Raw genomic sequence first — 27,308 nt, 5'->3', positions numbered from 1 at the left:
CATGAAACATGTTCAACATCATTAACTATCAGGGAAATGCAAATCAAAACTACAATGAGGTATCACCTCACTCCACTCAGAACGGCTATAATTAACAAGACAGGAGACAACAAATGTTGAAGAGGATGTGGAGAGAAGGGAACCCTCGTACACTGCTGGTGGGAGTGCCAACTGGTACAGCCACTACAGAAAACAGCACAGAGTTTCCTCAGAAAATTAAGGATAGATCTACCGTATGATCCAGCTATCCCACTGCTTGGTATTTACCCAAAGAACTTGAAAACACAAAAGCATAAAGATACATGCACCCCTATGTTCATTGCAGCATTATTCATAATAGCCAAGACTTGGAAGCAACCTAAGTGCCCATGAAGGGACAAATGGATAAAGAAGATGTGGTATTTATACACGATGGAATACTACTCAGCCATAAGAAATGATGAAATCCAGCCATTTGTGCCAACATGGATGGACCTGGAGGGTATTATGCTAAGTGAAATGTCAGAGGGAGAAAGGCAAATACTATATGATCTCGCTCATAAATGGAAGATAAACACAACCACAAACAAACACATAGCAACAGAGATTGGATTGGTGATTACCAGAAGGAAAGGCAGGAGGGAGGAGGGCGAAAGGGGGTCATTAGGCTCACATGTGCCTAATTATAATTAGTCTTTGGGTGGTGAACATGATGTAATCTACACAGAATTCGAAATATATTATGATGTACACCTGAAAGCTATATAATATTATAATCCAATGTTACTGCAAGTAAAAAAACAGTTAAGCAAGATAGATGTTATTTCCATTTATAGATTAAAAACTTGAAGCGTAAAAAAAAAATGGAGGGGCCAGCCCAGTGGCACAGCAGTTAAGTTTGCCCGTTCCACTTTGGCGGCCTGGGGTTCACTGGTTCAGATCCCGGGTGCAGACCTATGCACCGCTTGTCAAGCCATGCTGTGGCAGGCATCCCACATATAAAGTAGAGGAAGATGGGCATGGATGTTAGCTCAGGGCCAGTCTTCCTCAGCAAAAAGAGGAGGACTAGCAGCAGATGTTAGCTCAGGGCTAATCTTCCTCAAAAAATACAAAAAAGGAAAAGAATTATAACACAACCTATGTGCTCATAGCAAAAATTAGAAAGCACTATAAAATGGTATTTAACCAAGAGCCAGATAGTGTCATACTGAATAAGTATCAGGGATACGACAATGGATGGATAATGTAGGTGAAGTCATCAGGGGAGCTTCATAGAAGGAGATGATACTTCCTAGAAGGAAATGGAGATTTTAAAGAAGTTTAGAATCTAGCTAGGAGAAAAAGATATCAACAGATAGCAGAAAAGAGAAAAAATGTAACTAAAAATCTCAGGATCAAAATATGTATAGTGCGTGTGTGTGTGTGTGTGTGTTTTGAGTGAGTATTGTGTGTGTAACCCCATATGTGTTGGAGTTGACTAGAGAAAAAAAGGCAACAAAATGAAAGCAATAATTTTATGATAGGAAGATATGAAACAAAATTTGGGATAGACCAGGTGGATACAGATTATCAAGGATCTTGAAAAGTGTAGACATGACCTGACACAGAGTGGGAAGCCATAATCCATTTGACCAAGGAGCTGAATGATCAAAGTAGCATTCTATAAAAATTAGAACTGTATTTGCATCCAGGATAGTCTGGAGAGGAGACAGGCAGTTGTACAGCTCTGTAAAAGTACCTTTGAAAGTCAAAACATTTTTATGTCTTTGTAGAGCTAAATTGAAGAACTCTCAACAACGTATCATTTTCTTTCTTTCCTTTCAAAGGAATGTTGATATGGCAAGCAAAATAGTTTCACCATGTCTTTGTCCTTTCTTTTGAAAAGGAATATTAAAGAATTGCTATGCTCTCTTAATCTGAGGAACTCAGTGTACGGGGACTGCAACTTCTATTTAGAAATTTTATTGTGGGAAGTTTTCCTTTCAACGTGCACACTAGTCATCTTCACTTGATACATTAAAAATTCATTTCCAGTTTGGTGATTTATATCTTAACATGGAGAAACTGATGAGGGATCCCTCCTTAAAAATCCAAATGACTAAAAGTTAAAAGCTAAAATCTTTAAGATTAGAATTACTAGCATTATTTAGTGAAGACTAGTGAATAACTTAAAACTTTTTCCCTCAATAGGCAAAATTTTATCTTATCACATAGTTTTTATCTCTGCTAAAGATAATGCAAGAACAAATACATTTGTTTTGAACTATGGTTTCAAGGGGAACCCAAACAGAATTTTCTTATGGTAAATGATACACTGGAGCAGATTATTAAGGTAAGTTATAGATCTTTCTAGAAGAGTTTTGCTAAGGTTGTGGAGGTCCAATTTGAGTTTAGGTGAGATTCAAACATGTTATATGTAGGGGCAGCAGAAGTCTAGGGAAATTAGGGTTAAAGAAATATTAAAGCATGTATCTATAAATATTAAAATAGATATTTATTTTAATATTTAAAGTAAAATAACTTTTGAGCTTTACATTTAAGACTCAAAGTTATCAGGGAGTGACTGGCAGGCTGATGAGGTGGACATCAGAAAAACATATTCTTCAGGATGAATCCAGGTGTAACACGTCAGTTCAGGAGTAAGGAATTGCAGTAAAGGGAAGACATGTTTGAAATTTTGAGTATGTTTGCTGTCACTCAGATTTGTTTTCTAGCTCAGTTCCTACAAATATATTTTTTAAAGATTAATATTAAAAAATACTATGACTGCTTTGACTTCAGCTTTTAAGCACTGGGTTCCATGCCTCACTGCTCTGGAACTCTCTCTCAGAATATAACCATGAAAGTTCTCCCCCAGTGTAGGAGTTTCCGAGTCTGCTCTAAGAAGGTACCACAATTTGGTGGCTTCAGCAACAAAAACTGATTGTCTCACAGTTCTGAAAGCTAGAAGTCCAAAATCATGGTGTCAGAAATGTTGATTCTTTCTGAGGGATGTGAGGGAGATTCTGTCCCTTGCCTCCTTGGGGTTTTCCGGGCTTCTAGATGGCATTATCTCTGTGTCTTCACATTGTCTTCCCTCTGTTTCTATGTTCACACTTCCTGTTTTTATAAGGACGCAGTCTTATTGGATTAGGAGTCACTCTAACGACTTCTTGATGTAATCATCTGCAAAGACCTTCTTTCCAAATAAGGTGACATTCATAGGTACTTGGAGTTAGGCCTTCAACATCTTTTGGGGGGACACAACTCAGCCTTTAACACCCACCGTCACTGACCTCACCACTCTCTGTAGTTCAGCTTTAGCACCAAAAGAGTTCAGTGCTTCTGATGTGGAGCAAATCCAAGTGTGGGAGCAGTGTAAGGTGGAATAGGAACAGAGGAATTGCTGGCAACAAATTCCGATTTTTGAAAACATTGAGTGGAATAAAATCATTTGCTGGATATCTATGGACTATCAAAGCCCACCAGCTTGAAAAGTCTGCGCCAAATTTTGCCTCAAATCTACCAGACCTAAAATACTACGAATGTTAATTCAATATTTCTCTTGTAATGTTCCTATTTTCCTCACAGACCTACATGTGACTTTTCTTTAATCCTTTATTTAAAATACAGTATGAGGAAATTGATCTTAATTCAGCATAAGATTTTGTTTACCTTGAAAAAGAAGGTCATTGCTTCAAAAGAAAATCTTGCTAAAGCCTTAATCTTCTTTTTAATCCTCAAAAGCGAAAGAAAAATCACTGTATTCATCAAAAATATGCTATTGGGAAGAGACCATAATTAAACCTAATTTATAGGAAACAGCAGCTAGGAAAACATCTGACTTTCTAGAAAGTTTGAGGAAATCTCTATACTTACATAAAGGAAAATCTCCAGAACTTAGCTCATTTTCCTCTTTTTTGCCAGAAAAGTAGACACTTACCTTGTACATAGAGGAGCCAAAGTTGCTGTACAGCAAGGTTTGCGATTTTGCATAGCTAAGAGGAATAGAGGTCAATATGGAATCCAGGTCTCTACCATTGTATGTGGCCTCACTACTTCGTGCCAAAACCACTCGAACTTACAGAGTAATTCTTGGACTCTAATAAGCCCTTCTTACATACCAGCTAGGAATACTTTCAATAGCAAATACCAATAAAGTAGATTAACAATATCTGTAAATAGATAGGTTTGCAAAGGCGAGGAGTAGTTTTTGCTTTCTTTTCTTTTTTGTTTTGCTTTGTTTTTCCATACCCTGAACTCTGGAAATAGCCTGGTGATTCCATCTTGTCATTAGGAACTGAGCTCTTTCTACTCTTCTTCTCTACCATTCTCAGCAAGTTGACTTTTTCCATTCCTTATTTTTATCACTTCACGGTTTCAAGATGGCTTTCACAGCACCAGGTCTCCTGTCTGTTTGAGCTGAAAGAAGGAATCACAGGGGCCAGTGAGCTGCCTTTTCATGTCCGTTGTTTTTACAGGGTAGCAAAGACTTTCTCATAAGCCTCCAGCTTATCCCTTTTGGTCAGATTTCAATCACATTGTCACCCTTGGTTATAAATGAGGATAGGAAATTGAGTATATGGTAAAGGGAAATAGATCGATCATCATGATTTGCTTAGACTAGGGTTAAAAAGATTGACACTGAACCAAATCATGCTTCTGTAAGCAAGGAAGAATGGAGAAAAGAGCATTGGGTCTGCCGGAACAACCTAGCAGGGTATGTCAGAAAGCTTTTGAGAATCCCTAAATGATAACCCATCAATGGAGACTGAAAAACAAAAAAAAAGATGAATAAAACAATTAGCTGCAAGAACAAATAAGGAAAAATAGGGACTATTTATCACTTTAGGAAGCACAAGAAATACCACTGGATAAAATCAAGGTCCTTATGCTAACAAGAAACATTGACTAAATTAATAAGCCATGTAACACATAACCCACGTAACAGTAGCATCGATAGAGACACACACACATAAGAATTTGCTGATCCTTAATGGACATTTGCCATAACACATTTACATGCTGAGTGGAATCATTTCAACAAGTAGCTCAATGAACAATTTTGTAATATCAAGAATGGGATTTTGAGGAGCCAGCCTTGTGGCCCAGCGGTTAAGTTCGTAGGTTCCGCTTCAGTGGCCTGGGGTTTGCTGGTTCCGATCCCGGGTGGGGATCTATGCACCGGAACATTGTTAAAATGTAGATTTCTGTTTCAGTAGCCGGGGGTGGGGCCAGGAACTGAATTTCTAACAATTTCTCAGGTAGTGCTAGTGGCTCTGATCCAGGAGCCGTGCTTTGAATAAAAAGGATCTAGAAAACAATTCATATCTTTTTAATTATTTCAGTATGGGTCTGTATGAAGTTTACTATTGGTTGAGATTTTTGCAAATAATCATCCTTGCTTTTGATGAGAAAAATAAAGATTTGCCCCCGGAATGTTAATAAAGACGATTTTAAATGGTTAGTTGTCATAAGCATCACTTTTCCTTCTTTCACGTAGCTTCAGTCTCAAGTACCAGGGACGGTGCACATTTTATTAAGGTTCTCTTAATGTCAGATGTTGATTGAGGAGTCAAATGCATTTAGATACCTTCAAGGTCCTGTGTTTCTTCATGGGTAGTATCTATATGAGCAGGTGCTGAAAGCGACAGATTTAATCACTATGGACACTGAATTGCACAGTACCTAAGAGCCAGAATTAATCTCTTTTTCTGTCTGTGTGTCAAGGACTGAATATTTGTGTGCCCCCCAGATTCATATGTTGAATCTCTACCTGTCAGTGTGATATCTCCCCGGCCCCCGTCTCTCTCTCTCACTTCCTTTCTCTCTTCCTCTCTCTTTCTCTCCTAACGACTTAAAAAATATTATAAGTATGTCAATAGTCATTTCCTCACAACAGGATTCACTCTAGCTGGTTTAAGCAAAAGAACGTAGTTTTTTTCTTAAATAGAGCATTACAAGGCTTACAAATTAATTGAGAGAGAAAAGCAGCCTCTAGGTTGAGCATCCAGGAGAAATCTCCAGAGCCACACCAAACAGTCGGGCCACCTGGGTGCTGTAGGCCCTGCCGTGATAGGAAGTGTCCTCATGGCTACACACTACACACCCAGCGGCTGCTACAATTGCATCTTAAGCCTCTTTCCCCACTTGCTTCAGTTCTGAATTCAGGTTTCTCATGAGTGCATCTCTTTGGCAGAACCTGAAACATTTCCAGAACTCCAGTGCACTGGAGTCTGAAAAGTGTTACTTTCAGCTCCAGCCTCTGAAGTTTAGGAAGGAGGTTCAAAAGATTATTGAAAAGGCAAAACCATAATATTAGCCATAAGAAGCACAACAAATTGGGCACAAATTTCAAATTCACTCAAATCGACCTATGAAATCCTAGATTTTGGCCCTTCATGGACTGTCACCCAAGTGATACACTAAGTCACACATTTGTCTAGGCTCCATTTCCTCTAGACATGTTTAGTTTTTCCCTATCCATTTTCATCCCTGTATAGACCTACCTCATAAGCCTCCTCAGGGCCACTAGGATTCACCTGACCACCATCCAAGAGTGCTGCTTGCCCTGATTCCTCATAAGAGCAGGCCAGCAATGATTGACAGACTCATGCTGTTCCAATGGTCATAACACCCTGAAGACATTGTTTAACACTCTGGTTATCTCAGTCTCCCCCGCAAATTTTAGGGGAAAAAGGTTAGGTTTTGACCTGGCTTCCATCACTGTGGTAATGGCAGAAAGCACAGCAGCTCCAGTGACTAAGTCCAATCCCAGCAGCTGTCTGGAGGGAAGATGGGACAGTTAACACCTGGGCTAACCGGAGATAAGAAACTGGAGACAGAAAGAAGTCAGTAGATAGATTATTCACTCTTCTTTCCACCAAAGGACTGTGAATTTATGAAGTCCCTCTGGAGATATTCTGTCTTACTGAGCAAGCTTTCTAATTTCTTGTAAGTAAAGCTCAGTAACACGATTTTTCATTTGTTTCTATCCCTCCTTCTTCCTCACTCTTGCTCCTCTGGGATTGCACTCCACAAGAAAGCATGCGCTCATAAAATTAAACTCAGACTCTCTTCTCAGGAACCCAGGCTAAGACAATACCTTTGCACATAGCATTCTCTCAGTGTGGAAAGACATTGACTCTTTATCAACCCACATCCAACTTCTCCTCAAAATCCGGCTCAAAATATCTCTCTCCATAGGAATCCATACTTCACTAATCATTTCATTTCTTCTTATCTCACCTCATTCACTCTATTTTTTTCCTGAGTATTTTCTGTGACTATATTAACTTGTGCTTTTCTTCACTTATTTTGCACATCCTATGTATGATCTTCCCCCTTCCTCAAGTTGTTAAGAACATGGGCTGTCTCTTTTTTAAGATATATCTTCTTGGTCGAACTTAATTCAAGGGCTGTTCAAGAAGAGAATATCCAGGGGCCAGCCCAGTGGTGCAGCAGTTAAGTTCTCATGTTCTGCTTCGGCCCCTGGGGTTCACTGGTTCAGATCCTGGGTGCAGACCTATGCACCGCTCAGGAGGCCAGGCTATGGCAGGCGTCCCACATACAAAGTGGAGGAGATGGGCATGGATGTTAGCTCAGGGCCAATCTTCCTCAGCAAAAAGAGGGGGATTGGCAGTGGATGTTAGCTCGGGGCTAATCTTCCTCAAAAAACAAAAAAAAAAGAAGAAGAGAGTATCCAGTGCAGATGTGGTGGTGGAGATGAGGTGTCTGTCTATCCTCTGGCCCCTGCCCCACCTCCATCAGCATTTCTTCCAAGCCCACGTTACCTTCCTGAGTCAACCCCAGGCTTTCCAGGGACAATCTACTGTACTCCCTTGCTGGATCCTCCCCTACAGCTGTAGCTATCCTCCTTGCATGTAGTTCTCTTTCTCCTCCTCAGCCTCAAAACACAATAGGCATCTTCTGGTTCCTATTCTTGACTACGTGGCTGATAAACAATTTATGCCAAGTTATTAACGACTAAAGGGAGAATACCTTGGATGTATTCATATATTTAAGGATATCCTATAAACAGTTGTCTTAAATCAACATGGACTTCTAAAAATGGAACCTAGACACTAATGTAGCTTAATGGAGGAAAACTTTCTAGGGAAGATGATTTTTTTTTTTTTTTTTGGAGGAAGATTAGCCCTGAACTAACTACTGCCAGTCCTCCTCTTTTTTGCTGAGGAAGCCTGGTCCTGAGCTAACATCCGTGCCCATCTTTCTCTACTTTATACGTGGGATACCTACCACAGCATGGCTTGACAAGTGGTGCCATGTCCACACCTGGGATCTGAACCGGCAAACCCCGGGCCACCAAGAAGCAGAACATGCGAACTTAACCGCTTACCACTGGGCCAGCCCCTGGGCAAGATGATTTTAATTAGTGATTACAGTGTCAGCCTTCGACATTCTTGACCTCATGCTTCACTGTTAAGTACCAAAGCACCAGGATTTTTGTTGGTGTGCTATCGTTATTTCAGTAGTTTAAAAATCTGAAATCTGAATTATTTATGCTTTGAGAAGTACCCAGAGAGTTAAATTCAGCATTAAAAGAGAGGCCTTATGGGGCTGGCCCCGTGGCCGAGTGGTTAAGTTTGCACACTCCGTTGCAGGCGGCCCAGTGTTTCGTTGGTTCGAATCCTGGGCGCGGACATGGCGCTGCTCATCAAACCAAGCTGAGGCAGCGTCCCATGTGCCACAACTAGAAGGACCCACCACGAAGAATATACAACTATGTACTGGGGGGCTTTGGGGAGAAAAAGGAAAAAAATTAAATCTTTAAAAAAAAACAAGAGAGGCCTTATGATCTCTCAAAGTTTCGGGGCTAGTAAATAAAAAACACTGAAACACTCACTCCAGTTCCACTTCTTGAAAGTATTTTTTCTTTCCTTTTAGCTTTCCTTAAATAGGTAAAGAATGAGAGCCTCCCTAAAAGAAAATTATGAGGAACAAAGACTCAATCTTCAACTCAAGATCTCAGCACTTCGAATGGGATCAGATTGATAGGGAAAACAATCCATGTTTAATGGTGGAAACCCCTTATCTAGCTGATTGACTCATTTTGTTTGTTTGAACAAAGGTTGTTTCATAGCAGAAACTAAGAACCAGGCACCTTGCAAACTGACCGCTGAGCATTAGTAACAAAAACTAGCCCACTGTCAATATTGAAGTCTTCAATAAAAATAAAATTTGTAAAAGGTTATCTTTCTATTATCACAGGGAGATGAGATTATTTGTAAATAAAAGATCCAGAGAAAGATATTTGGATTTAGTTTATATTTATCTCTTCACTATTCCTCTGACTAGTATAAAATATGAAAAAAACTTTTCTAGTGGCTGGAAAAATTTGGCCCCAAACTAGGTTCACCATAAAAGATAACACCATTGATATACATTTTTCTTAAGATCATACTGGCAAAAAAATCAAATAATTTAATTCATTTTCAATATTCAGGATTAATTTTCTTCACTTGATGTTATGTTTAGTTTGTATATTTATTTTTATTGTTTTTTTTCCCCTGCTGTTAATTCAAATTAGAAAGATAATATATGTTTAATATTTATGTTTTTGAAAGTTGTTTCATTCAATGTTACGTAATATGTTTATATATTTTACATGTGAAATATACCAAATATGTAGTTTCAATGATTTTTTAAAATTTTCAGAATTCTGAACACTGTTTTTAAATAAACCATGGATATTAATACCATGATATCAATACATTATGAAATAAATACAAAAACACCCATATGTCATTCTGCTCCAATATGTCATGATTTTCTGTGTCTCTTCTTAACAATGCCACATAAATGACCACCAGCTCTAGTCAGTTGGGTGTGCCAATGAATCTTCAGTGCATTTTTCTGATGCTCCCCACCCCAGTGGCTCTCTTCTGACCTACGCCTTACCTCTTCTTCCTGGGGGCATCTTCTGACCCTGCAACCTTGGAAAAGGGAAAAGAGCTGTTTCTTGAGCATCATCTGTGCTAACACTGCGCACATGCTTTACATAATCATCTCGCTTCATCTTCACAATTGCTCAGTGTGGTGCTTGTCAAATGCCCCATTTTACAGCTGAGGAAATGGATGCTAAACGGGGTTAAATAACACATGAAATATCACATTGCTGGGAGTCATCTGGCTCCTCTGCGCCAAGTCCAACGTCCTCTCCTTTCTGCTTCACCACAGCGGGACTCTTGGTCTCCTCCTTGTGTAATGAGCCTGCGGAAATTGATTTGCTAACACATCTACACAAGATACATTGTTTTTAAGAACTGAAAGCATTTTATCAATAATTAAATAGTATTTTATCTTCAACTAAATTAGAGGTGAAAATAAATGACCTTTATGATCTCCTCAGTCCCTGGGGATAGGGATCTACAAAATGACAAAGAAGGCAAATGCCTAGAACAGCAAAGAAATGTAGTGAAACAGCTCAGAAAAAATTCTGAGAAGCTCCTCATGAGGAAAATGGAAACCTGAAGACACAATGAACCCGTTATGCTTTCTCCTAAACCAAAAACGCAAATTGAACATCTTACTTGCACTTTGATATTGCAACATACATAGACATTTTCTGAATGTTTATTCCCTTTAGGTGACTAGGAATAATAACATCTTCCATGTGTGTAGCTCCTACTGTTTGCTAAGCACTTTGCGCTTGTCAGCAGTTTATTGAACACTGTGAACTCAGCAGGGTTCAAACTCCATAAGGTTTTATTTTTCTCCAATCACTGCTTTAAAACATGCTTCATCAAATCTCCCCTACCCGAGATTTTGTGGCAACTCCAGCAGATGCCAGTTTTCTGACCATTTCAGGTTGTAAAAGATATAATCCAGTGCTGTCCACTTCAGTTTTTCACCCAATTTAAATATCCATCTCCTCCCCGAGACCCAAGAACAGGCGTGAGGCATGGATGGAGGCAAGGAGAGAAAGTTTCTCCCCATGATCCCTGACTCATCTTCTAGGTCCCTCTCCCTGTTGAGGACAGGGAGACAGAATTCGCAAAGGGAGCAGAAAGGGTTTTACTTACCAGTTGCTGTAGTGATCTCTGCCCTCACCCATGGTAGCCACCCACCCCAATGCTGCACCTCTTGAGAGACACCTGATGATTCTTTGGAAGGCCTCTTCACTGCGTGGCCACCTCTCATAGGAAAGCAGCTCCAGTAGACCTCTTCCAATCTCCCTCAGCTCCCAGCCCCATATAATCCACCCTACAGACTTTCGCTCCTGGGGTCTCTTCTCTTAGCGAGTCACAGTTAAGGGTGGGGGTTCCATCTCAATAGTTCAAGCCTTCCATGGTGTCCACAAGACTCAAGCAACTTTCTTCTACCAGACAATGGGAGTGTGCCCTGTTCCCCTACCACTCATTTTCTCTACCCTGAGTTCTCTCCCTAAATCTCTTTCCCATTGCTCAAATAGGCACAAAGGGCAGTTCAGCAAATCCATGGCACAGGTAGGTATCCAACTGAAAAATGAGATTCCGGGCTCAACTTCTTGCTGGAACCCCTCCCCCGAATCTCTACAAGTCATTCTCTTAGAACACCCCATTGGCTTATTTTAGAAGGGGCACTTCCCAAGAGTGGAAGGAAAAAACATGGAACTCTTTCTGAGGCTGAAGATTTACAATTCAATAGTTCCCTCAAGATTAGATTAGTGAGTAGAGACTGAAAACTGGGGCAACAGAAGGAATTTGCCACTTAATAAATCCCAATCATCTGTTTATCCTCTAATTATCATCTGTTTGTTCCCAACTTTGAAGCCAAGTTGCCAGTTCTGAGACAATAAGAGAAGTTCCACTCTGTATCTTATCACACATATAGTGTATATGAATTCCACGCAACTCCGCAAGATACATAGTCTTATGCCTTAGGAAAGTGAAGCTCAAAGAATAATTAACGCAATGCTACCAGGGCAGGGAAATTTCCGTCACCTCATGTAATGCTTGGCACGTAATAGGGCTCAATAAATATTTACTGAATAAATAAATGACATGAATGAATAGCCCAAGGTCATACTTTGGAAATGGTGAAATGGGATTCCAACTCAGTTTTTTTTGACCATCAATACCTCCCTAAATAAAGTGTCCTCTTCACACAAATGCTGATTACAGCCACAGCCCAGTGTCATAACAGCTCCTTCAGTCTGATTCAGACGTTTATTTCAGTGAAATATGTCATTTCTCTCCCCATATTGGAATCTAGCCCCCTGAGGGTTCCATCCACATGCTTATGAAACCAATTAGCAGGTCCCCAGCCCAGAATGAGCTTATCTTGCCTGGGCTTGGCTTTCTATATTTTGCAGTTGCATATGGTTGGTAAAATCTCTCCATAGCAGAATCCTGAACGTTCACACAGATCATTCTCCCCTGAGCTTTTCTATTTTTAGTTGCTTAATAAGCAATATGGATCAATGTGACATTTATCATCTCTTAATTACTGCGTGTTCTCAACTTCAGTGCTATATAGGCTGGTTAGGTACTTGTAGGGACTTTAAACTCAAAAAGTATTGGATGGGGAGATGGATGGATGGATGAATTGGGTGAATGCCTGCATTTCAAGTAGTTGACTCTGTGAGAATGCATCTTGGTTAACGTCAATTTCATAAGCCAAAAAAGGAGTTGAATCTTAGAGACTTAGAGAACTATGAAAAACCATTTTGAAACAAAAGTTATGCCCTATACAAATATGGGGAATATACCAAAAGTTCCCCTAACAATGTTTACTTAAAAATTGACACGCTTCTTGCAGGTATTACAGAGAAGAAGAAACCTTTTTAAATATTTGGTTTTAGAGCTGGGTCAAGATGGAGACACAGGATTTAGGAAGAGTCTGTGGAAGAGGGTAAAGAGGCCTCTAGTACCTCTGAGGAAGATTAAGATTTGCTCTCCACTTTGCCAGGACTGGTTGAATTTCAAGTAACCTTTGCGTTTCTTGCTGAAGCTGGAGCAGATGGCTAACTTGGGAGGACAGCCACTCAAACTCTGCATGTATCTGTTTGAAGTGGGAAAGGTTGGTAACCTATTCTCCATGAGTGCTGCCTCCAAGGTCCATGGCCTGAGGCTCTGAGATGCAAAACAAATGACAGCAGAAGGAACAATTTGTATTTGCCTTCGGATAGCCTGATTATAGCTGCCCAAGGATATATAGTGTTCTTTAGTAATCATTTAAAAACAAACCAAGGGGTGAAAAGTCCAGGGAAACAGTTGTAGGCTTGGTTTGGAAGGCTAGAGGAGCACCGAGGGGCCGAAGCACCCTAGCACCACATAGCTTCCCCTTCTGAGGCAGGAGAGAGGCCTTGCTGTCTATTCTTGGCTTTGATCTGACTCTCTTATAAGTTTCTGGCAACCTCCCAGAGAGAACAGCGTGTTCTCTGCTGAGTGTATAAAGGGCTTCAAAACATGTTTGTGTGTGCAGCCCAGTAGGCAGGGCCTGCCTAGTCACTCCGTGTCACCTACTGCCTCTGTGGAGAGTCCGGGGAAGTCTTTGGCTTGGACCTGCTGTGCACGCCCTCACAATCTGGACTGACCCCTGGGTCCAGGCTGGGCACATGGCTGGTGTTTCTATGATGCCCACATAATCAGTGCAGAGATCAATTTTTAGGGAACCTGAACATTCCTGCAGACTGTGGTCCCAAAAATGTTCAGTTGCAAGGAGTAAATATAGATTGAGTTTCAGCTAACTTCCTGTTGTGGCCACAAAGGCCTCCTTTGGAAACTTGCACCTGTTTTCCAGGGTTAGATCTTCTGATTCAACATGATTACTCACCCTGGGGGAGCTGAGATAATGCAGATTAACACCAGCTCTGGGCACTGCCAGTTTGAAGGGATTAGTCACTCCCTGCTCCTCACACTCCCTTTCAGGAAAGTGAAATCTGAGCAGAAGGAAGGATGAGTCAGCCTGGCCTAAAGGACCCTTGAGGGGGCTGCTGGGCTTTCCAGTAAATAGAAAAAGGGCTGTCAGAATGACCATGAGCCCCCAGCTCCATCAGTAGGCAACCAAGGCCCACTTGTCTTGGACTCTATTAGCAAACAGCAGCCAAAATATTATGAAGTATCTTAGGGACAAACTGTCGGCTGTCATAAGATTTCATCATTACAGGCCTATTCTTGTGGATAAAGTAGGTCCATAAAAAATGGGGTCCACCATAGAACTTTCCAAAATCAAACTTGGAATTTCTCCATCTTCAAATATATTCATCACTTTCTTTAACCACTCCTAACACACCTTTCCTAGTATGTTCCTAAAAGTCAAAACATGAAACACAGAATTTGGGAAGCACAGAGTCGAGTGACAATTTTAACAGTTAGCAAGTAGGTGACCTTGGTGAAGTCGTTTCTGATCCTCATTTCCTCATTCCTATTTTATTCCTATAAAATAGGGATGGTACTAATAGCTACCACTTGTTGGCTGCTGACTATGTATCAGGCATTATGCTGAGCACTTTATAAGTGTTGCAAATAACTAGACAAAGATTTAATAATCACATCAGAATAATCACTGATGATAGATGATATAACACTCATTCATTCATTGAATAGTTATGTACTGAGTAACCACTAAATGCTAGGAATTGAGATTCAAAAGGGAAGAAATTGCAAAATATTTGAACAGGTGGTCTACCAAAGAAAACATATAAATAGCTAATAAGCACATGAAAAGTGTTTAACATCATTAGCCCTCAGAGAAACGCAAATTAGAACTACAGAGACAGATCACTACACATCCTTCAAAATAACTGAAGCTAATAAGACTGGCACACTCAATAGCGACAAGAATGTGCAGCAACCAGAACTCTCATATATTGCTGATGGAAGTGAGAAAAATGTACACCATTCTGGAAAACTGTTTGGCACTTTCTTATAAAGTTAAATATACGCCTACTGACTGGCCTTTCGATTTCACTTCTAAATATTTACCCAAGGGAATTGGAAACATTCCTACAAAAATATTTGAGCAAGAATGTTTATAGCAAGTTTGTCCATTGTATTAGTCAAGGTTCTCCAGAGACAGAGAACCAATAGGCTGTGTATGTATAGAGAGGGAAAAATTTATTTTAAGGAATTGGCTCGTGAGATTGTAGGAGCTGGAAAGTTTGAAATCTGCAGGGCAGCTGACAAGCTGGATACCTAGTGAAAAGCCAATGCTTCAGTCATGAACCTGGAGGCTGTCTGGAGGCAGAATCCCTTCTTCCTCTGAGAACCTCAGTCTTTTTCTCATAAGGCCTTCAACTGATTGAATGAGGCCCACCCATATTATAGAGGGTAATCTGCCTCCATTATATGGAGTATTATGAATTGGAGTAAACTCAAAGTCTACTGATTTAAATGTTAATCACTTCTGAAAACTACCTTCACAGCACCATCTAGATTGGTGTTTGACCAAATATCTGAGTACTACAGCCTAGCTAAGTTAACACATAAAATCAACCATCACACTATCATTTTCCTAAACTGGAAATAACACAAATGTCTATCAACGGGACAATGGATAAACATATTGTGGTACATTCATACAATTGAATACCACTAAGCAATAAAGAGGTACAAACTATTGATACATGCAAAAACATGGATGAATCGCCAATATATTATGTTAAGAGAAAGAAGCCGGACACAAAAGAGTATATGGTGTATAATTTCATTTCTGTGAAGTTCAAGAACAAGCAAGTTTAATTTCTGGTGATAGAAATAGTATTGCCTATGAGAGGTGAGGTTTACTGGAAAGAGGCAGAAAGGAACATTCTGGGGTAATAAATGTATTGTTTATTTTGATTAGAGTGTTGATTACACAGGTATATACATTTGCAAACATTCACCCAACTATGTATTTAAAGGTTGTGCATTTTGCTGTATGTAAATTTTACCTTAATTTTTTAAAAAAGTAAAGAGAGTACACTTCTTTCCTTTAAGGAGGTTACAGCCTAGCTGGGGAGACAGATAGGCAGACAGACATTTACAACGTGATATGATGAGTGAGGCGCTTAACATCTTTAGCTTATTAAGGCTTTTACATGAGTAGGTGGGGAGTGGGCACTAGTATTTCTTAAGGCGCCCCAGATGTCCTAATGCGTAGTCCAGAGTGAGAATCACAGCCTTATCAGTGCCCAGGAGGTCTGGGACTTTGTCTGCCCTTATTCACCTTTGTTCAGCTCAACAATCTTTGTTGAGTAAATTCTATGCTTCCTGCCACCAAAAAAAAAAGAAAAAGACCCTGTGCCAGAAATCATCACCTACCTTCTAATTATTCCAGCTTTTTATTTATGTTATGCCTGACCATGAGTCTGTGAGAACCTTGAGAAAAGAACCCAGAAATGACAAATAGATTTCATCTTGCCCATCAGCTACAAGCACTTGGCAGTGGCAGTCTAGAAACTGCGCTGAGGAGGATTCTGAGATTGAGTCTAGGTTCAACAGGAGAGAATATCTCGATTGGTTTGTCTTGCCTGCTATAGATGTGAAAAGTGACATGCCACACTTTTGCCATCTCGAGAAAGCTCAAATTTAAGTGTCATGTAATAAGAAAGGTAAGCTATACAGATAGAGGGAGCACATGTTAAAGGGGTCAGTCAGCCCTGTCACAAGGGAGAAAAAATATTTAAAGACTATTGAAAACCAACCCAAATATGAGCACATTGCGAGAGGGCCTATCTTGATTTGTTTCACCATGTCCAATGTCCACAAGTGGGCACATTCCTCCTGTAGGCTGCAGCACATGCAGAGGGCATGTCATTGAATTGATATGTCCACACATTCTAGTCACTTCTGTTTGCTACAAGTGTGTTTAAACTTTTTTGGCATGTATGAGGTCTATAAGTCACTTATAGAAATCTTGAATTCAGCTGGAAGAATCCCTCAGGGTAGGACTATAACAGTAATCACCATTTATTAGAAGTTAAACATGTGTCTGGCAAAGCTCAAGATATTTTACTTATTCTCCCATCAACTCTGTGATGTGGCAATTATTTCTCCTTAGTTGCAAAGGGGGAAACTGTCTCACAGAGACTAAGAGGCAGAGAGGAATTTGCACTCGGACTTTGCTGGCTCCATTTGTTAGTCTGAGTGACCATCTATTATGCTAGGTAATCTTGGGAAGTAATTATTTTGGGCTTTTCCAAAAAGCAGCATCTCTGAGAGCTTACTGGTAGAGTTGTCTGACTGTGCAGCAATATGTGGGACACTAGGACCCTGGATCGGATGACTAACCCCTTCCCTTCTTGCTTCTTGTTTGGCCCTGATCCCTCACCGCTAATCTATTGCTAAAAGAAAATGAACTCTTCCATGATTGTAGCTTTCAAACTGGGAACAAAGAATCGAAGAATTAGAGAGGGAGAAAGAAGCATCAAATTTCCAGTTTCTGGATGACTTAAGTGTCATTGTCATGCATCCAAAGCAAAGTTTTGCAGAAGACACTGTCCCATCACTTGTTGACACTCCCCAGGAGCACGCTAACATGGCTCCTGCGTTGCCCCCACTGAGATCCTGGGCAAGCAAATGGAGGCAAAGAAAATATGCCAAGAATGAGGACAAGAGACAACAGGGAAGGAAGAAGAGAGGAAGGAGGAGAGAGAGAGAGAGAAAGGGAAGTAGGACAGAAAGAAGGGAAATTAAATGAATACAATTCTAATGAAGTTGTTTATTTCAGTGCTACACAGAAAGGAGCTAACTGCATTTTTTTTCTTCCAGATTCTGCAAACACAGGATAGAAACCCGTGGTTCTAAAATCTCTTCCTGATTCCCAGATCTCTTTCCAATGAAGGGCAGAGCAGATTTCTTTGAAACTGTAACCAGGAGATGAATGAAAGTTGTCTCAGAATATCTTTTGCCTTCCTTGAGCTTTCTGATTTAATCTTCTTCAGGGCTGCATTTTAGAATTGAGAGCCACCACGAGTTCCACAGCTCTAATTCATGGCAGGGAGAAAGTTCTCCTCTGCTACCTTCTTCAAGCCAGACTGCCAAGATAAGAGAAGCGTTAAGGAAGAAGGCTTGGAACCGTTGGCCTCAGAGAGTTTGTACCACAGGGAAATCATTGTAGTCAAAATGCAGTACAAAACACAAATCACTTCTCTGGCCTGCGCACATGAGTAGCTTAGAAACTCTCTAAGTCTTCTGGCATGTTCTGCATAATCCCCCCCACATAGCAGATGCATGCGCCATCTGAGCATTTATTGGGGTTCAGCTACATACAAGACACTGCTTTAGATGCTTTACAGGCATCAATTCATTAAGTTCCCCCAAAAGCCCTGTAAATCAGGTACTTTACTACTACCATCCAAATAAAGAAAGTGACACTCGGGTTGAGAAACTGGCTCAAGTTCACATGAATATTAAGTGGCACTATCAAGATTAAAGTCTAAACTATTGAATTCAAAAATCCATATTTTTTCCCTTCTGCCACACTACATTGCTAATACATGGGAGCAAACGCTTAGTAGTTTCTTTGGATGTATTTTTATCATAGAACTAGCCAAAGGTTACTTAGAAACAATTTCCTGCTGCCTAAGCGTTCCCAGATGGATCATCCGAAGAAGAGGCCTTTCATTGTCCCTCTGACTTCAGCAGTATTGGGAGTTCTGGGAGCCCTGAAGAACTGTGATTATGTCAGTGCTTCTGTAAACAATATATCACTTGAACACTGCTGTGGGGAGAATTATAAGCAGTCCTAGAACTCAAAATTTTGCCTTTGTTCCTTCATCCTCTTATGCCCTGGAAGAAATATTTCCTTTTTTTCCCATGCAATTAAAAAAATTCTGTAGCTTTTGATAATAAAAAGAAATGCAAGGCTATACTTCCTTTTTTGCTTGCGTAAATCATTCCATATGATTGGAAGGTTTTACATGAGAAGAAAATGATTAATTAATGTCATGTTTAGATATTTTTTCCCATCTAAATCTTCAGAATTGGGGGATATTTTTTGGCATGGAAGAAGAGTTGAGGGTAATGGTAAATGCAATTATCTGCATTAAGCATCATGAAGATGCTCTGAAAATTATAAAATACCATATAAACGTTATGTAGTTGCATCATAGTTATTACTACAAAAGTTATAGGATTGGAAAAAGAGTAATTATGATAGCAATGTATTCCATTGCTTTCCCATACTGTTTTCCCATGTTTTAAAACATTTCCTAATTTGATTCCACTCAGCCCTACCAGCTTCATCCTCTACTCTCTACAACAAATCTTCATCTTCTACCTCCATCAAGTTTGTCTAATTGGTAAAAGTGAATGTTCATTGTACATTCCGGCTCTAACCCTTCACTAAGGCTACTCACTGACCATAAATGACATCCCTTCCACTGCCCTTCTCTTGCTCGAATTATTACCCAGACCCCACCCTTCTTCAGGTCACAGTCCAAGTCACCTCCCTGACCACTGGTCCACGGTGACCTCTATCTTCCCTCAACACCGATATCATTTACCATCCAGACCACCACCCAGGCTCTCACTGACTTGTCACAGTCCTATGTGTGTTTGCGCATCTGTGAAGATCCCTAGAGGAGATGAATTACCTACTCAATAAGGGTGATTGAAGAGAATTTCATTAAGGAAATTCATTTTTATAGAAATGTAGATAGCAAGAAATGATGAAGCACCTGGGACAAAGGCAACAGGAGGAAGCCTCGACTACCCCTAGGTCTGAAGGAACAAGTGGAGGAAGAGGTTATTATAAACCAGTAAGAACAGTAGCTTAGAAGAAGAGCTCCTAGCAGGAACTGTGGCTTGGGAAAGGGATTCAGCCATTATCAAGAGGACGCCCAACAGGGAAGAGTCAGGAAGTGTCCAAAGCTCCGTCTCCTCCTGCCCTTTAGTCTCCCGCTGGTCTTCCCATTCCCTGAACCCACAGCTCATGCAGCCTATGGAAGTCATCCTGCCAGGACCCAGAGCAGGGCAGAGAGTTTGTGTTTGAAAGGGCAGCTCAATTTGTATGTCTTGCTTCCTGAATTGAATTGATTGTAATCTCCATTGGTTCCCTCCTCTTGTCAATCAAACACTGACTTTCGAGTTCCCCCAAATCTAGAAAGAGGCAGTGTGTAAAAGTCTTCCCTTTTCACTCAGGGCAGTGTCTGGACTCCTGGACTTTGAGAAGGCCGCCAGTCCCTATTTTCTGCTTCCAAGATCACCTTAAATGCCCCATGATGTTAGTTCTATTTTGTCAACTCTTCCATGCCTAACAAGCACTAAGAACTAATGCACCAGTGGCTTTAATTTAGGAGTACAAGATGGCATCGTTACTTTATTTCCTTGGCTGGATTAGCATATGTTTGCATAGTTGTTATCCAATATCATTGAGGCATACCTCTAGCTGAGAAAACCAACTACCAATCCACTTAGTGTCAATAAAAAAAATTAAAAGAAAACGAAAAGAAAGCAAACAACTATTTCTTGGAGGATGGTTTTGCATATTTCATGCATTGCTTCTCATTGGTGACAAGTGTGACCAAACATATGAAGAAGGCAATTTATCACTGACATATGTGTTTTGAAAATCATTTCTAATCAACCATTTTATGGCAAGCTGACAGAAAAATAGCCCAGTTACTTGGTATCTAATTTTTTTAAAAAACCCAATGTATATTTTTTATTCTTACTTCTCGGTGAAAACAAACAAAAACTGAGCCACTGAAAGTGAATCTTGCCATGACTTGGTATCAGCACTCCCCTCTTCCGGCCACATTTTGCACAGAGCCACACACGTACTAGTACCGAATAAACTCTTGAAGGTGAAAGAATAATTGAATGAAATCCTCCATGCCTCCACATTCATTCATTCTGATGTGCAACAACCCTCACTGCCGGGAATCTCATTACTCACCTGCACTCCTCCTGCGACAAAGTCAACCTCCTCCCACTCTTCCCCTCTTTGGAGATGGAAACAGCTGATAAACCCTCTCGGTCCACACAATAAATTTTAAAGTGACTACACAGCCTTCATGAAATAGTAAAAAGAGTCATGGCGTCCTTGCTAAACCTACTTACAAAGGGCAAAGCTTCCAAAATGAATCAATTTACTTGTTTGCTAATCCTCCAAATCAATGTTATTTCCCCCTCCATCACCCACCTCATAAAAGCCCAAGAAGGTCAGGGACCTGATTTGTCTTATTCCCCCATTGATTGCAGCCATCAGCAAAGTGCCTGGCACATAGTAGGAGCTTAATAAATATTTCCAAAAATGAACAGAAATCTACCATGTATCACCTTCAGCTACAGCTTCACTCTAAGTATGGATTACCCCACTGATAGAAACCTTTCCCTAAATAATAATGACTACGGTAATAACAAGGACAATAATAACAATAAAATGCTTACTAAATGTTATGCTCTGTTTTATGTGTTTTCATGTATTAACAATTTAACCCTCTGATAGAGTTCAGGACATGCTACCCCAAAATATGGCGCCTTGGTATATTGACTATTTTAAGCTGAAGGAGTTCGAGAAAATGGCAGATCCAGGAAGGTCACTCTGATCCACCCTCCACCTTCTCCCCTGAAACAGGTCATAAAACCCTCCTGTGGGAGGTGCCCTCCCTATACTTGGAGGAAAGGAGCATCTTTCTCTCTGAAGACACAGGGACACCAGAGAAGAATCCTAACAGGCCTCGCTAAGTTTCCCCAGTTTACTACCCTTACCTGTTTCCCCTTAAAGACCTATCAAATTTCTTCTTGACTACTCACTCTTCATCAAACCTACCATAGAAATACTCAAGTCTAACTGTTTCTTCAGGTCTTCATTTCCTTATGAAGGCCTCTGTGTCATGGGTTTATATTAAATAAATCATGTCATTTATATTAAATAAATTTGCATGTTTTTCTCCTGTAATCTGTCTTTGTCAGTTTGATTTTCAGATGCAGCCAGGGACCCTAAGAGGTTGCCTAGAGGGTCAAGGAAAACTTGCTCCTCCCCTACACCTCTAAGCAACCATATAACAGTCCTATGAGCTAGGTCCTATGATTACTCCCATTTCACAACTAAGGAAACTGAGGCATGGAACACGTGTGCCATTTTCCCTGGCTACTGGGTCAAGTAAGGTTGGGAATCAAGATATAAACCCAGATATACAGGCACTAGAGCCAAAACTTTTAATGTCTAACTGCAGTGCATCTGTTTATACTCCTAAAGAAAGTGAGAATGAATTCCTTCCAGCTACCAGCTATGGTGTCTATGTTTCAAAGAAAAACAATGAATAATTGGATTCTTTTTAAAAAGTTTTGAAAGTGTGCCAGTTTAAAACTTCATGAATTCTTCACAATCAGATGAGTCACAAAAATATAAGGCTCAGCTGTTTTTTCCAACATTAATAACCCACTGCAAATGTTTTGTAATTTTTCCTATGCCTACAATCAGCTTTGACTGCTGTGTTTTTTATTAGATGCCACTGGGTTCAGGATGGAAGGACTAACACTAGGTGATTAAAAAACAGAACACAAGTGTCTAGATCCTGAGAAGGAGAGAAAACTTTAAGGTGGTCTTTCCTTCAAATCAAAGATCCTTCCTCACATGTAACTTACAAAAGAGGAGATTTATTTTTCCAGGCCATTAAATGTCTATTTACAGAAAGTAACAAAGGTATCACGAGGACGTAATTTCCTCTGTTGCTCTTGCCCAGGGTTGTGTGAATGGTAAAAATGAAAGGAAATGAAAAACCCAGGAGGACAGAGATGGCGGTAGGCGGAAGAGAAGGATTCAGTACAATTTCTTTATTATTATGAAAACACTCTTGTTCCTATAGCAATACCCTGCATTTTATTTGTGTTTTCCCTTTACTTTCTTTTGAAAATATTATTTACAGGCACATTTCCTTATTCTCTCTTTCTTTAAATGTTGAAGACAGGAATGAAATGTGTAGAGTTCTTCAGTCTAACTGCTGAAAAGTCAATTAGGAAAAAGTCTTACCGGTAAATAAACAACTCACAAAGATGAAATAAAATAGAAGAGCTTTATTTAAGTTCTCTAAATAAAAATTCAGAGATGGGGTTAGATAACTTTAACTCCACAAATAAACAATTCAACACAAGTAGTTGCGTCCTAGGTTAACACAAAATGTTTAAGCATAAACAGACTGAGAAACAATATTTCCCCATGCAAAATATTTCCCTCTCACTTTGTCTCCACTATCAGTTTTATTGCCTAAGTCAGTGCAACACAAACTTTTCTGCCACAATATTCCTGAAGGTGGAGGGCAACATACACCTCTACCCAGTATTCTAGGATGTGCTTTAGCAACTTCTTACAAGCAAACTATTTTTTGAAGGATCATGTTTTATATGAATAGTTCATACAAACACCAATATTCTATTCCATAATATAGGTCTTGTTTTAGTGCAAAATATTTCTCCCAAAATATTTGAGTAAAACTGATACTTCAGAAAGATTATGGTATCCACCTATGATTTTTCCTACACAGCATTGGGACTATGAGAATCCCAGTTTAGCGTAGTCTAGGTGGCAGGCTTGTGGAATATTTGACATCATCTCTACTCAAAACTCAAGCATCTAAAGTTAAGTAAGATGGAGAACTACACAGATAAAACAAACCTGCTCACAACTGGCAAATAGATTTGTTTGTGCTTAATTACTGCTGCTCTAACTGCTAGAAGCAATGCTAAGAGGCAATGAGCTTATCTAACAGTGATTAGCAAGAACAAAAAAGTGAAGCAAAGTGGGCCTCATAAACCGGGAGGTCCAGAGGTTAAGCATCTACATTTCTCTTTCTGCAAACTACTAACAAGCCTGATTAACACACTTATCTTTCCAAGTTTCTCAAACTTTCACCATTTTCAAAAAGTCTTTCTTTTTCTGGAGCCAGCCATTGCTAGCAAAGTGCTCCTTGTCTTCTGGCTAAAATGCTCTGAAATGTCTGTCTGTTATACAAAAAGACCAAAGTCATCAACTTAACTCTTTCCCTTTGCACACTTCTTTGCACGCATTTTTTTAAACGTTCTTGTCACATATATAGGAGCCACTGAGTGTGCAATACTCTTCCCAAGGAGTCTGGGAAAGCACTAAACGGGACATCATACTAAGATAAAACAACACTTAGATGTGCAGAGAGATTTCAAGTGAACACATTTACGCTCGCAGCAGCAGGAGATCACTCTACGTCACACAATCCCTTCACTCTTCGTCTTCAGGCTTAAAAGACAACCAGACCTCGTGTCAGAAACGTGACTTTGAAAGGCAAGCACTAAGAACGAGTCTGCACCTGTACTCTTGCCCCTGACATCTGACACGGCAGGTGCCTGCTTGTGTGTCCGGATCCTCTGCAAAATGGTGAGACCCTGGAGGGCAGGAGTTGCTTCAGACTCATGGTTGCATCTCCAGTCTCTGGCTCAAGGAGAGAGTGTTGAAATGTCCGTTTTCGATTGTTAAGTGGGCTGGTCTTTGTTTGCATTTCTAATTTGACTCAAAGATCTCCTTGTTTTGATTATGCACATGTGCTTTCTTCAATAAATATAAGTTGAAGAGCTTGGTGTGGGGATAGGAGTTTGCGAAACTAGCAACAGTAATTTCTGCGAAGTGGGAACTGGGGAAGACACCAAGATTAAGAGGCCGATCACAAAGGCTGCTATTTTGCCAACTGAACGGTAATGTAAACTTGTTACTGATAAGGGAGCGAATGAGATTGGTTGTAAGAAAATCTGGGTCCCCTTTCAAATGAGATAATATATGAAAATTTTTACAAAAATATATCAGGCACTTAGCAAGAGCACTATACATATCAGTTATTATTGTTATTTCAGTACTTTCTGGACACATTCTTGTCTCTAAGAATATCTTAACTTTACTTCTTGTTTGTTTCTCCTCACCATGATACTCTAGGATTAATGACATCGTGTTTGTAAAGTGTTTTAAAATCCCTGAAGTGTTATAATCAACCCAAGTACCATTTTATTTATGAAAACTGTGTCTACCCAGTGAGTCCACTTAAATATCTAGGACTGGAAACTTCTGTCTCATAAAGCTTAATAAATGATTCCCTCCGGCTCTAAAAGCAAGTACTTTTTCAATGACAATGGGAGGGAAAGCAAAGGAATTACTCTGTGACATCTGCTGTGTAATGTTTTTCGAATGGCGCATCTCGATAAATGCATGAGAGTCCTTGGAGAGTTACTGCACACGGTGAAGAGAGAGTGGTAAAAATCCCAGTGTCTCTGCAAAGGAAGGCAAGACAGGTTAAAGTCAGAAAAGCCCCACGGTTTACATCAATAGAAATCAACAATGATGCATGTAAGCTCGACTTGATGCACAAGGCAGCTTTCCAGGGTCTCGGATAGGAAGACAAAATTAAATTTAAAATTGAGATACGGAGCTAGGGGAGTGATATGTGAGGAGGGAAGAGAGAGGAGGGGATAAAATACTCCACACTACAATTCGGAACCCACGAAATGACATAAACTTATATGAACTGCCTGGACCTGTGTAAACCAAAATAGCAATTTCAAATTAGTCTAAATATTATTGTATACCCTTTATGTGCCTAGCGTGACTCATACATTCAGATAGTTAATCAATCAGTAAGCTAAGGCAGGTTAAGTAACTTTCGAAAGTTAAGATAGCTAATAAGTGGCAGAATAAGATTGCATCTAAGCCATCAGCCCCTAAGCCCAATGTACCTGATACCTGTCCGTGCACTGGAGACAGCCTGTGACTGCCAAACCCAAGAACAGGAGGCTCCATGGCAGGACTGGTTTACAAAGGCAGCAGAGTCCATGTATGGAGCGAGGACTCAGCTTTGCCAATGGCTCTCTGTTGGCCCATTAGATGGTATTCAGGACTTTGTTTCCTGCTACTAATGGTTTGAAGATATTTAAAAGTAAATGAAATAATCTACATGGAACACTTTAATCTTCTGGTAAAAATGCTGTATGAGCAATCCCAAATATTATTATTATTATTAATTCATCTAAATTGATGAGAAGAAAGTAAAACTGCCGCTTTTATATACTTGTTCAACTTGCCCTTAAATGGAGATCCCAAGACACTTGCAATGCTACATACTTGATGATCTATTTACTCCACACCCGCATTTTATAACCTTTTGTCTCATTGCATTTGAGTAGGTCTTACAAGCATTCTCAAAACCAATTTTTTGAATTATAATTTTCTGCACTTCCATTGCAGTCTGGAAGTACTTTATAGTGAAAACCACGGGAAGTGAATTGACTCTTTACCTCCAAGTCATCATCAGGGATAGCTCTTTTCCACTTTACGTTCCACCTGATGTGTTCATAGGCATTGACTACAACTTCGATTGCCCTGGGATAAGAATGGCAAGCCTGTATCACCTGCAGAGGGAGGAGAAAGTTCCATTTGTTCAAGGCACATATATGATTCATTCCTTCCGTTCACAGAGACATCAAGAATTCTTGGAGGGGCCGGCTCCGTGGCCGAGTGGTTAAGTTCGCGCTCTCCGCTGCAGCAGCCCAGGGTTCGGATCCTGGGTGTGGACATGGCACTGCTCGTCAGGCCACGTTGAGGCGGCATCCCACATCCCAGAACTAGAAGGACCTGCAACTAAGATATACAACCATGTACGGGGGTTTGGGAAGATAAAGCAGAAAAAAAAGAAAAAAAAAAGATTGGCAACAGTTGTTAGCTCAGGTGCCAATCTAAAAAAAAAAGAAAAAGAATTCATGGAGGGCCGGCCCAGTTGCGCAGTGGTTAAGTTCACACGTTCTGCTTCTCGGCAGCCCAGGGTTCGCCAGTTCGGATCCCAGGTGCGGACATGGCACCGCTTGGCAAAATCCATGCTGTGGTAGGTATCCCACATATAAAGTAGAGGAAGATGGGCATGGATGTTAGCTCAGGGCCAGTCTTCCTCAGCAAAAAGAGGAGGATTGGCAGTAGTTAGCTCAGGGCTAATCTTCCTCAAAAAAAAAAAAAAAGAATTCATGGATATGTAAGGCTCCTTGGAGCCCTGAAATGCTTTTGAGAAGTCTCATGCCTTTGAGTATTCAAACACACTGCCAGCCCCTATGGTGGATGGGAGGATTAATAAAATCAGACTAATTTCCTTCTCTGTCTAAAAGCAAGCAAAAAAGAGTTGCTAACAAAAAGGTGGGAGCCTCCGGAAATGCATGCCCTGCCCTTAATTGAAGCAATTTTGAGATAGGTTGGTCTCAGAATACACTCCCAGCTGCCTGCGAAACTCTTTTGGCTCGATGGAAAAATTTCTTATCAAAAAGCTGAATATTACTAATTCAAGAATTTCAGTCTACTGGTGACTGTGAGGTAAGTAAACAATTGAGTAACCTGAAGGTTAACCAAAGATGTCCACCCAGTATAACGCCTGAAGACAACTGATGTCACATACCACACACTCGTTGGAATTTTAACAC

The 27,308-nt window shown here is 40.2% G+C and overlaps 1 protein-coding gene across 1 annotated transcript in view; it reads right to left on the bottom strand.

Moving 5' to 3' along the window:
• Positions 1-22,887: 22,887 nt before the first annotated feature.
• Positions 22,888-27,308, bottom strand: part of ASB4 (ankyrin repeat and SOCS box containing 4) — a 66,607-nt gene continuing 62,186 nt past the window's right edge. The window contains exons 4-5 of the mRNA XM_046669535.1: positions 26,142-26,255; positions 22,888-25,121 (exon numbers count right to left, since the gene is read on the bottom strand). Coding sequence (XP_046525491.1) covers positions 24,933-25,121; positions 26,142-26,255 — 303 coding nt within the window. The 3' untranslated portion in view covers positions 22,888-24,932. The remainder of the gene's footprint in view (positions 25,122-26,141; positions 26,256-27,308) is intronic.

The sequence above is a fragment of the Equus quagga genome, chromosome 8 (genome assembly GCF_021613505.1).
Source record: "Equus quagga isolate Etosha38 chromosome 8, UCLA_HA_Equagga_1.0, whole genome shotgun sequence".
NCBI classification, from domain to species: domain Eukaryota; kingdom Metazoa; phylum Chordata; class Mammalia; order Perissodactyla; family Equidae; genus Equus; species Equus quagga.
Note: the sequence above shows the minus strand (reverse complement) of the source record. Positions and strands in the feature narration are given on the sequence as shown.